At 41.6% G+C, this 12809-nt stretch overlaps 1 protein-coding gene across 2 annotated transcripts in view; it reads left to right on the plus strand.

Annotated features, from left to right (window-relative positions):
- The window catches only part of memo1 (mediator of cell motility 1), a 99561-nt gene that overhangs the window by 41649 nt on the left and 45103 nt on the right, over positions 1–12809 (plus strand). For both annotated transcript variants that reach the window (XM_072505468.1, XM_072505458.1), the window contains exons 5-7: positions 5850–5961; positions 9403–9545; positions 12554–12630. In XM_072505468.1, coding sequence (XP_072361569.1) covers positions 5850–5961; positions 9403–9545; positions 12554–12630 — 332 coding nt within the window. The remainder of the gene's footprint in view (positions 1–5849; positions 5962–9402; positions 9546–12553; positions 12631–12809) is intronic.

Raw genomic sequence — 12809 nt, forward strand, 5'->3', positions numbered from 1 at the left:
GTCTTAATTGATTGTGTAGGACCGCTTCTTAAAACGAAAAGTGGGAATCAATATCTTTTGACTACAATAGATGTGTCTACTAGGTTTCCAGAGCCAATTTCAGTATGTAATATTACAGCTAAAAAGATTGTGGAGGAGTTACTTACATTCTTTACCAGATATGGACTACCCACAGAAATACAATCGGGTCAAGGATCAAATTTTACCTCAAGGTTATTCAAAGAAGTTATGAATAGCTTAGGAATAAAATAATTTAAATCAACTGCGTACCATCCAGAATCACAGGGAGCGTTAGAAATGTGGCATCAGACATTAAAGACAATGTTGAGGGCTTATTGTCACAATTATCCAGAGGATTGGGAGAAAGGAATTCCATTCGTACTGTTTGCAATTAGGGATGCACCTAATGAGTCAACCAAATTTAGTCCTTTTGAACTAAGTTTTGGTCATGAGGTAAGAGACCCACTTAAATTGATTAAGGAAAAATTGGAAGTGAGAAATCACAAATTACATTATTGGATTACGTGTCAAATTTGAGGGAATGATTAAATAGAGCAGGGGAATTGGCTAGACAACATTTAAAAGTTGCACAAAATGTGATGAAACAGGTAACGGACAGGAAATCCAAAGTTCGTACTTTTGCCAGTGGAGATAAAGTTTTAGTATTGTTACCAGTGGTAGGTGAACCTTTAAAAGCAAGGTTTTGTGGACCGTATCAGATTGAAAGGAAATTAAGTGAGGTGAATTATGTGGTAAAAACACCAGATACAAGGAAGACTCACCGTGTGTGTCATGTGAATTTGCTTAAAAGGTACTTTGTAAGGGAAGGAGAGAAAAAGGAGGAGGTTTTAATGATTCTAACTCAAAGTGACAAACCAAATCCAGATGACTGTGAATTTGACATAGCTCAAATTAAATTGGAAAACAAGGATGTTCTTAAAAATTGGAATAAATTGCTGAGCTACCTTCCAGAGGAAAAACGGACTGACCTGAAAGGGTTATTGATATCACAAGGGCAAGTTTGTAGAGATAAATTGGGAAGTACTAAAATGGCTATACATGATGTAGATGTGGGAAATGCTGTTTGGCACAGGTTAACAAAGAGATTGAGAGTATGCTTAAAAATGGCATAATTGAAGTGGGTTGCAGCCAATGGAGCTCACCCATAGTGATGGTACCTAAACCAGATGGTACCCAAAGGTTGTATGTGGTCTATAGAAAGGTTAATGTAGTTACAAGAACGGACTCTTATCCTATCCCATATTTGGAGGATTGCATTGAGAAAGTGGGACAATCAGCTTTATTTCCAAACTGGATTTACTTAAAGGTTACTGGCAGGTACCTTTATCCGAAAGGGCGAAGGAGATTTCAGCTTTTGTGACTCCAGATGGTGTATACCAATTCAAAGTTATGCCAGTTGGCATGAAAAACGCCCCAGCCACATTTCAACGGTAAACTAACAAAGTCGTTTCAGGATTACCCAATTGTGCGGTATACATCGACGATCTGGTAATTTTCAGCCAGACATGGAAAGAACATCTAAAACATCTGATGGAGTTATTCGATCAACTTCAGGAGGCGGGTTTGGTGATAAACCTAGCCAAAAGTGAATTTAGAAAAGCTCAAGTCACTTTCCTTGAGGGGTTTCCGATAACCTCAAGACAAAGGGAAATAATGCGATTTCTTGGCATGAGTGGATTTGATCGAACATTTGTGCAAACGTTTTGTAGCGTGATTGCTCCACTGATGGATTTGCTGAAGAAGCTTAACAAATTCCAGTGGACAGCGGAGTGTCAACAGGCATTTGACTGCCTGAAAGCTGTGATAACCAATGCTCCTGGGTTGGAGAATTACAAGGGACTCTGTGATCAGATTGAACTAAAGTATCTGACTTTAAAGAGAAATGCCGAGGCGTAGAGAAATGGACGGATCATGCAGAGACCTTCTTGTTCAAAGAGACTGTCAATCAAGGCGGATTCCAGTTGGAGGAAGAAGAAAAAAAAAAGAAATGGACTATATTATTATCCTGTTGGTGTGTGTTGTTTTTTGAAACGATAAAGTATATTTGCTGTGTGAATTTCTTAAAGGATAGTGAAAAGGTGAAAAATGAAACCATCTTGAAGTTGATGGTTTATTTGTTTTTCTTGCGGGAGGTGTCATGTGAGAGTACCTTTAAGAAATGGGTGTTTATAAATGGGAATGTCTATAAATATCTGTAGTATGAGTATCTTTAAGAAATGGGTGTTTACTACTGCAGTGATGCCAGAGAGTGGGTGGAGCTGGGCTGTCTGTCAGCTTTTTACTTTTGTTTTAGGCTGTTTGCTGCAGGATGTGTTTTAGTTTCATTTTCAGAGCTGGATAGCTGCAGTCACAGCCAGAAGCTGTATGAATCTCTCTCTAATCTAAAAACTGTAAATCGATCCTGGTGATTTAAAACTAATAACAGTAGTGACTTTAACCTGATGTGCTTCTGATAAAGGTTTTGTTTTTAAGTCATATGGATGTTAAAAAGGAAAGCTTAAAGGATTACTTCGTGTTGTAGTCTTTGGTGGTTGTATTTCAATTAATGGTTGCTAAGATGATCACTATGTTTTAAAAAGGTTAACTTGAGTTCATAGAATAAACATTGTTTTGCTTTAAAAAATACTTTTCCATTTCTGCTGTACCACACCTGTAGAGTGGGCTGTGTGCTCCCCATACCACAGTCTATTAAAAGTTGTGGGTCAGGTGAACTCCATGATACACTTTGGGGTTCTCTAAACCCTGGCCCATAACAAGGGGCAATTTTAACATGGCCAATCCATCTAACCAGCACATCTTTGGGTTGTGGGTGTGAAATCCATGCAGGCACAGGGAGAATGTGCAAACTCTACATGGACAATGGCCCAGGGCCGGGATTCGAACCCGGGTCCTCAGCACCGTAGTCCCAATGCTAACCACTGCGCCACGTGCCGCCCCAGTCATTGTATTCTTAGTGGAAATAAGCTCAGTGCTGCGATTTGGGAGAATTGGCTCACAGGACATGACAGGTAGCAACTTGGGTTATATAGTATTATGTAATATTTACAGTACAGAGACCGATTATTCAGCCCAAGAGGTCAGTATTTTTGATGTTCCATATAGAATCATAGAATCCCTACAATGCAGAAGGAGGCCACACGGCCCATCGAACCTGCACTCACCCTCTGAAAGAGCACTCCACCCTGGCCCAATCCCTCACCCTATCCAGGTAACCCCACCTAACCTCTGCATGTGCCACTCTCCGCCCACCTTCATCTAATCCTATTAGTATATCTTTCTGTTCCTTCCCGCCTCTTGTGTTCATTCAGCTTCCCCTTAAACACATCTATGCCAATCTCCTTGTGGTAGTGAGTTCCGCGTTCTAACCAGTCTCTGGGAAAAGCAGTTTCTCCTGAATTTCCTGTTAGATTTATTAGTGATGATTCTTTATTAATGACCCCCTAATTCTAGGGTGGCATGGTGGCACAGTGGTTATCACTGCTGTCTCATGGCACCGAGGACCCGGATTCAATCCCGGCCCCGGATCACTGTCCGTGTGGAGTTTGCACATTCTCCCCGTGTCTGCGTGGATCTCACCCCCACAACTCAATGATGTGTAAGGTAGGTGGATTGACCATGCTAAATTGCCCCTTAATTGGGGAAAAAAAAATTGGGTGCTCTAAATTTAAAAAGAAAATGACCCCCTAGTTCTGGTCTTGCCTGCAAGTTAAAACACCTTGATCTAAATATGTACACCCTGTGAAATCTTTCATAATTTTCAAGAGATAAATCTGACCTCTTTTTCTAGAGGAGGAAGAGAAGGCAAATTGGAAATACTGTAGATATACATAGAAGTTAGAACACAAAAGGAGGCATGGAGGGATTTGAAAACCAAGATGAGATTTTTAAATCAAGGAGTTGTTTGACCAGGAGCCAGATTAGATCAATGAGCAGAGGGGCGATAGGGGAATGAGCTGGTGCAAGTTAAAACACAGGCAGCAGGATTTTGGAAGACCTCCAGTTAATTGAGACTAGAATTTGGGAGATCAGCCAGAAGTATGTTGGAATAGCCAAGTTTTAGAGGCACCAAATGTATGAATGAGGGTTTCAGCAACAGATAAACTGAGACAGGAGCAAAATCTGGTGTTTCATTGATGATGGAAAAAGGCAGTCTTACTGATGGAGCAACTATGTGGTTGAAAGCTTCTTCAGGGATAAAATATGATAGCAAGGTTGCGAAAGGTCTGGTTTAATCTCAGCCAGTTGCCAGGGAGAGGGGTGGAGTCATTCGCCAGGGAACAAGAGCCCAATAAAGCTCAGGCAGCTTAGTCCAAACTGCACTGACTCACATCTCTGTCCTCGATGAATCTAGAGGTTTGGGAAGGGGCTCTTCTTAGCACTGTTGCCTCAATGGTGGATAAATCCACCATATGGTTGGCACGGTGGTACAGTGGTTAGCACTGCTCTTCACAGCACCAGGGACCCGGGTTCACTTTTGATCATGGGTGACTGTCTGTGGGGAATTTGCATGACCTCGCTGTGTCTGCGTGGATTTCTTCCGGGCGCTCTGGTTTCCTGCCACAATCCAAAGATGTGCAGTTTAGGTGAACTGACCATTTTAAACTGCTCCTTAATGTCTGAAGGTTAGATGGGATTACAGGGATAGGGCAGGGGCATGGGTCTAGGTCGCGTGCTCTTTTGAAGGATCGGTGAAGACTCAGTGGGCCGAATAACCTTCTTCTGGGCTGGTTTAGCACAGTGGACTAAATAGCTGGTTTGCAATGCAGAACAATGCCAGCAGCGCGGGTTCAATTATCGTACCGGCCTCCCTGAACAGGCATCGGAATGTGGCGACTAGGGGCTTTTCACAGTAACTTCATTCAACCTCCATGTGACAATAAGCGATTATTATTATTCTGCATTATGTGGCTTCTATGATAAATCCTAAATCAGAATACCCAGGATTGCTAGTATGGGCACTGAGATCAGATTTATGGATACAGTGGGAACAAGGATTTAAATGTGTCTCCTCCATACACCCCTCCCCCACCCCCACCCCATCCCCACAGATTCCAAATTTTATATATAGCTATTAAAAGTTTGACCAAACCCAGACAAAATAACCTTTCAGCTGCTTGAAAGTATTCCGTTAGATTGTTGCCAGATATCATTTGACCAAGGGCAATTTGCAAGCCATGCCAAACTAAATCTTAAAGCTTTAATAATGGAAGTGTTAGGAATAAACCCATAGGGATTCTGTTTATCAGAACTGCGTGGTCAGCCCCTTTTGCCTTGGTGCCACTCTGTGGCAGCCCTGATATTAGTAAAACACTTGTTGACAGGCATTGTCACTCAGCCACACTGTCACAAGGCATCAATAAGTTACAGGGAGCATGGTGTTCTCTGTTGTGTGAAAACTAACGCAGCCACATAGAGAGCTTAATTGTGGAATGCCTTAGTCATTGCACAGACCATGCTCTTGAATCTTTGGCTCCTCGAGATTGTTTTCAGATCGATGAAATACTGTGCCAGGGAGGATAACAGATTGTAATCTGATCGAGCTATTTTATTTTTCCGTCTGTGTGCATGTGCAAAAGAGAGAGAGAGATGTGGAGAAATATGTCAGCGTCTGAGTGAAACAATAAGAAAAGCCCTGTCCATTTGTTACACAACTGTTCCTTTGGATCTCTGGCTCACATTTGGGCTGCAGATGCTGGTAAATTTAATGGGGTGATATTGTGGTTAGGCTCTCTCAAATGAGTGCCAAGGTACGTGCCAGTGAAATCATGCTGAGGTTGAAGATGTTTTGTGATTCTGATTTTTTTTTTTTTCTCTTTTGTCACCACCAGTTTATGGAGAGCTGTGGAAGACGGGAATGTTTGAGCGGATGACTATTCAGATAGACGAAGATGAACATAGTATTGAAATGCATTTGCCTTACACAGCTAAAACCATGGAGAGGTGAGTCATCCAGCAGCTGTACGTCACGATATTTAGAGTAAACCAAATTTGAAACCTCCCTCTTGAGTTTCCACTGGCTGAAATGATGTAAAGCACTGTTTGCTGGGAGACAAGATGTTGTACAAATGATGTGTTACCTTCCTGCAGAGCTGAATGGACAACTCGGCATCATCTAGTGTCATACTTTGCATGCTTGGTATACTACAAGGCTCTATGTAAAGTCAAATTGCATTTCCTTTTCAACTTGCTTCAATAAGTCAGTGGTTTTCACCTCTTCGCCTTGTCCCCACTTTTCTTAATCTCTCCTGACTACTGCTGCTCTGTGAAAACTTATCTGCCTTTCCTAATATAAATGGTCTAGCAAAAGCCCAATATATTTGGGCCCCCACTTCTCAGGCCTGTTGCTCTCCCTCTCTCCTTACTCCGACTCCAGGGATAAAGGGGTTAGCTGACGAGAAAAGGTTGGACAGGTTGGGCCAGTATTCATTGGAGTTTCGAAACATGATGGGTGATCTAATCTTTTTCTATAAGTCAGGGGGCAGTGGAGGTCGAGTCACTAAATATTTTTCAGGCTGAATTCGACAGATTCTTGATTGACTAGGGAGTCCAAGGGTACAGAGCGTAGACAGGAAAGTGGAATTGAGGCCACAAACAGATTAGCCATGGGGCTTGAGGGCTGAAATGCCTACTCCTCCAAATTCCTACGTAGGTTTGTATGACTCCTGGTCAATGCTGGTGTTTTCCCTGTTTGAATGTAGGGTGAGTAGCACAGATTCACAAGAATGATACCAGTGCTAAAATTGTTAAATTGTGAAGTTGGGTTGCACAAACTAGATTTGTAATCCCTCGAGCAGAGGAGTGATGTCGGGAAGTACTTCTTCACAAAGAGTGGTGGAAATCTCGAACTGTCCTCCCCTAAAATGCTGTTGAGACGAGGTCAGTACAAATTAAGTGTGGTTATTAAAGGCTGTAGAACCAAAGAAGGTAAATGGCTTCATGAACAGGTCAGCTAACTCAATGGGGTACAAGATCGAGAAGCCAAATGACCTATTCCTTTTCTTAGGGCAGGTTACCATGTTGCTTCTTTGTCAAAGGAATTGCATGCCGTGGAGGGCCCAAACACTTTTCTGTCCTGTGTGAGGCATTGCTGGACCAGGAACCGATGTAGATCAGTGAGCACAGGGCTGATAAGTGTTGATTTATTCTATTTGCTTCTTCTGGCAATCGATCCCCCTCAAATGATGATAAATTGGGGTTTTATTAGCACTCGTAATAAAAAGCACTGGTTGTGCTAAAACAATGGGGTGATTGTACAGGACATTGTTCTGATCTCCAGCTGTGATGTTCCCTTTGAAACATTTGCTTCAATCAAGTCATACGAGTGTTAAACTGGAGAGCATACAGCAGTGGTCCTAGTGTTCTTGACATTTATTTTTAAAGGAGTTGAATCTTACTCCCTATTTAAAATGTAGCAGATTTTATGTCCTCACTGTCAGACCAAACCTTCCATTACATTATCAGCTTTTAAAAAAAAAAAAAAAATTTTGTTAAGGCATTTATAATTTTATAACAATAAACGGTACAAATATAAGCATAGTGCAAAAAAACATCTCTCCATCTCTCACCAATCCCGCCTATCCTAAACACAAAGTATCCTAACTCAGTTTAGCTTTCCCCAAAGAAGTCGATAAACGGCTGCCACCTCCGGACGAACCCTAACATTGACCCTCTCAGGGCAAACCTAATTTTCTCAAGTCTGAGAAACCCAGCCATGTCGCTAACCCAAACATCTGATTTTGGGGGCTTCGATACCCACCACGCTAACAATATCCGTCTCCGGGATAGAGGAGGCAAAGGCCAAAACGCCAGCCTCTCTCGCCCCCTGGACTCCCGGATCTTCCGACACTCCAAAGATCGCCACCTCTGGACTCGGCGCCACCCTTGTTTTAAGTACCGTGGACATGACACCGCAAATCCTTGCCAGTAACCCCTAAGCTACGGGCATGCCCAAAACACATGGACATGGTTTGCTGGCCCTCCCGCACACCTCACACACTTGTCCTCTATCCTGAAAACGGGGGTGGGGGAGGGGAAGGTTTTGGATATCTACAAAGAACTAATGGAGTAGGAGGAAATTATCAGCTTTTGAACCTAGCAACTGCACAGCATAGGAAATTGAGGCTTTGAATATTCTCTGAAAATATGTGGGTATTAAAGTGTTCTGTACAAACACAGTGATGACCATTTTGGGGTCAATATTGAGGATGGAATTTAGGATTGTAGTGTCAAAATGTGCCCCATTTATCCATCCACCTGTGGATACAGCCATGGACAATAGGTGAGACCATCAAAGGATATGATGAAGAATGGTAGAAACGTAGCACAGAATGAGAATAGGTCCTTTTTCCACCCTCAAGTCACTTCTTGCACAATAAATAAGCTGTACCGTATTCCTTTAATCTCTCGAGGAGAAGTTGTATCACACATCGCCATCTCCACAGATGGTCAAACATGATTCTTATTCAGCTCAGGTGTGTTGGATGTTGGCCCGTGCTATTTCCTTGATTACAGGAGCAGTGTTTTGGAGTATCCAATCAATTGTAGCCTTCAGCTAGAAGATGTAGAAAAAAAGAGACATGCTGTCAAACCAATCCGAGACGACTTGCCAACCAATCATCAGCCTTTTCTCGTGCGGTATAAATTGTTGTTATTAGCACTGCTGCCTATGGCACTAAAGACCTGGTTTGATCCGGCCCGGGTCACTGTCCATGTGGAGTTTCCACATTCTTCCCGTGTCTGCATGGGTTTCACCCCCACAACCCAAAAGATCTGTGGAGTAGATGGATTGGCTATGCTAAATTGCCCCTTAATTGAAAAAAAGAATTGGGTACTCTAAATTTATAAAAAATAATAAATAGTTGTTCCCTTTGAAATTTGGCATCCTTGTGTCTATGCTGATCAGTGCAAGACGAAAAGCTTCGACAGCATGTCTCTTTTCTCAGCAATACTCAAGTTCTGTACTACCAAGCAACTATTTGTATAAATTTTGGCCAGAACAGCAGAATAAGCTGCCCACGCTTTTAGAAATAGTTTATTTGGAATCTTTCACAACCACTTGAAAGGACAGACGGAGCCTCAGTTTAATATTTCGTCAAATAGACAGCGCCTCGGACAGTGCAGCTTTCCCTCAGTAATGATCTGAAGTGACAAACTAGATTATGCACTCAAGTCCCTGGAGTGGAACTTGAACACATCACCTCCTGACTCAGAGGGGAGAGTGCCATCAAATGAACCATGGCCAGTGAAAGCGAGAAGCAGGTGAGTAATCCACTGATAGTTTAAACCTCTTTAAAATGCTAAGAAGATATTTTTTACTCCTAATAACTGTTTCTTTTCATTTAAAAAAAAATAAAAAAATTGACTCTTTTTGTTTTTAACCAGCCAAAAAGATGAATTAACCATTGTTCCCGTTTTGGTGGGAGCCCTGAGTGATTCCAAAGAGCAGATGTATGGGGAGCTCTTCAGTAAATACCTAGCGGATCCTTTAAACCTCTTTGTGATTTCATCAGATTTCTGTCACTGGGGTATGTACCAATTTAAATCATGTTGTGCTGTTGGAAGAGATCTGAGAAAGGATGCCACCTTTGAGTAATTCTGTTACATATTGTGCTCTCATATTTACACAATCCTCTAAGCCACAAGAACCAAATCCATTAAGAAAGTAAATGCAAAAGACAGCCCTTTAAATAAAGATTCTTGAGTCCAGAATTTGGGGCCTAAGGGACACAGGGCTTGATTTTGATCCCAAGTGCAATTAAGCTCCAGAAACGTCACACTACCACTCAATATTTCTGTTTATATATAAATGTTCAGCATGGAAAAAAATATTTGGTTTATTTTAGCCTGCGCTCTTTATAAATGTTGAGGGCATTTTATTGTCTTTGTGAAGTGACTTTCAGATACCTTTAAAAATGTTCAGTCTATCAACTCAGTTCTCCTGTACGAAGTGTTAACGTTTAAAGAGATGTCTGAACACCCTGTAATTAACTGACAGAAAGGCGCCACAAGATTTCACAGTTTTTTATACAAAGGCAATCTTTATTGGAAATATAAAGCAAATTAAAGAAAGCAGGCACTGTTATCTTCACATTACAATTCATAAATGTGTATGCTCTGAATTCAGTTTACTGAAATCTCTTCCCCCCCCCCAACCACCACAAGAGTTCCCTTATCTTACAAAATCCTGAAAGTTCATCAGTTTTCTTGCGACTAACCCACAACCCTGTGGAAGTCACTTTGATTTCTTCTTAGCGGTCCAGCTATTCTCCGAGGTATGAAATCTAATGGGGATCCTTCCATTAGCTTTTGGCTAAGTGGCCCTCCAATTTTCTTTCAAGGCTTTGGGACTGTGGCCTCTTCAGTTCAACGGGCTTTACTGCTTAGGGATTTAAATATCAGGAACACCCCTGGTTCTTGATGGCTCTCTGTGCCCCCACAGCTTCTGTACAGCTACTGGTCCCATAGCTGATTCCCAGCTCCCACAGATGCTTTCTGCCTGTTCCAACCTGACTGATAGCTAGCTGCTACAAGGCTTACTGCCTTTCACCAAGAGAACTACTGTAGATGTCTTCCTCTAGTTTTAAGCTCGGCAGCTAGGCAAATCGTTCAGCTTTGTTTCCCCTCACATGAACCCAAACTGAGCTCAAGCCCCCACCCGCATTTCGCGCGGTGATCAGTAAAGTTAGTGTTATCTCGGCTTAAGGTGCAGGCCTGACTAACATTTATCTCCTTTTACTCCCTTGACTCAGTGAGCTGCAACCTACACAAGACCAAATCTGCAACTGTCTTCTGTGAGAAAACCCCAGCTAAATTAAACAAAAGAACCTTCTAATCTCCATGACAACGTGACATGCTTTGGGAGATCCCAAACACAAATGTAAATCAACTATATTACCTTCAACACAACTCTTTGATTATGTAACCCACATGAATAAGTTATATCTATCTTGGATATGATTGCTTCTCTCCGGACTCACTGGGTCCATTACAAAACACTCACTTTTACAAATTGCCTCTAACTTATTTTCATTAGGGAACTACATAAACAATTTAAATATTTTATTGAGATAAAGGGAGACTTTCTGGCTCCATTACAAGCTAAGAGATGGGTCATTCTTTATTCAAATTTTTTTCACTACCAGCTCTGGTCTTGTAAAATAAACTTAGGTTAATTAAACCTAGGCTTGTTTGATTTGCCTTTACTTTACGGTTGTTGATCAGTTACTTAACCAGTCTTCCATAATCCACAACCTAAAAGTGATGTCTAAAATATTAGTATCAATCATGAAACTGGATGGTTATGATCCCATTAGTAGATATTAAAATTCTCAACCCCCAATGACCTGTCAAACCATTTATGGTTTTACTGCCCGGCTCTGACGTTTATTACAAGAGTATAATTGGATGCTATTGGAGTTTTCAGCATAAAGCTTTCATTGCAGACGGACTGTTGAGCCTTCTTTCTGTCTGAAGTATTTTTATCTTTACAGTGCCAGTGAACCATCGAGATAGAAATGTAAGGGCTATGGTGGAACATTAGGTTGGCTTTTTAGCTTCTGGGGCTCACGTTTGAATCCAGCCCAGATTCAGAAGTGAATTTGGCAGGTCTCAGCCCAGTTCTTGAATCCAGGAATTGACAGTCTCACTCAAAGGGCCCAAGGATGCTAGGTGTGGGAAATGGGACAGTGCCATACTTGGGCAGTAAGCGGCAGTATTGGGAACGAGCATGGGGGAACTGTATTTGATGTCTGACCTGGGAGTGATTGATGTGATAGAAAGAGTCCCATTATGCACATGTTGCTATTAGTATTATTATCAAAGGTTTATTTATTTTAAAATCCATCGCGGCCAAGGGCCAAATTGAGGTAAGTTTTTACAATCAATCATTCCAAGTAATAAGTAAAATACATAATGGAGTAGAATAACATATTGATCATGAGAGTATTTATGTTATCAGGGTCCAAATTTTAATAGTTGTTAAAATTTGTTCATTGTGCAGATAAAATATGGCATTGGACTATTCTTGTCATTTTACATCGACATTCAGTTCCTTTGAGTTCAGTAGCTGGTAGCCACTGTGAAATTTGTCTGCAGGTTACGAGTAGTGAAGTTTGGAGTTCAGCAATCTTGCGAAAGAGCGGCAGAAGTTGATGGTTTCTGTTCCTGAGGGTCTCCAGATCGCAATCATGTGAGGCATCTGACTAGCTATGGTGACTAGGACCAAGAATGACTGCAAGCCTTTTTCTAACCTTTTCAATGGCTTTACTTTGCTGCTTTGTGATTCTGCTTGACCGTACAGGTATTCCAAGACAGGACAAATAAATGATTTATCGAGATCCACATTTACAAATGAATGAGCTTGTTCGGGCAGCAAAAGGGCACCTCATTATTGAGAGACTCATGGGCATGCACAGCAGGAAGCCTGGGTCAGACTACAGAATACTTGTGTGACTAGGGATGTAATGTTTTTAGCTGGGCTTAAAGCTTGCCGGATGACGTCTGCCTCAGATTTTTGACGCTTGTTATTTTTCAGGACAACGTTTTCGATACACGCATTATGATGAGAGTCAAGGGGAGATCTTCAGATCGATTCAGCACTTGGATAAAATGGTACGGCGTATGACTGGTTGTTTTCTGAGGGAGGAGACACTTTGCTGTGTTTTCTGTGTGCAGTTTTGTTCCAACTTTGCCTTTAGTAGCAGATTACACATAATTAACTGCATACTAAAATGCCTAAAGCACTTCTGTTGCTGCTGAGCCAGGATAGAAAGTACAGCAGAGAAACAGAT

Source organism: Scyliorhinus torazame, chromosome 1 (genome assembly GCF_047496885.1).
Source record: "Scyliorhinus torazame isolate Kashiwa2021f chromosome 1, sScyTor2.1, whole genome shotgun sequence".
Classification (NCBI taxonomy): domain Eukaryota; kingdom Metazoa; phylum Chordata; class Chondrichthyes; order Carcharhiniformes; family Scyliorhinidae; genus Scyliorhinus; species Scyliorhinus torazame.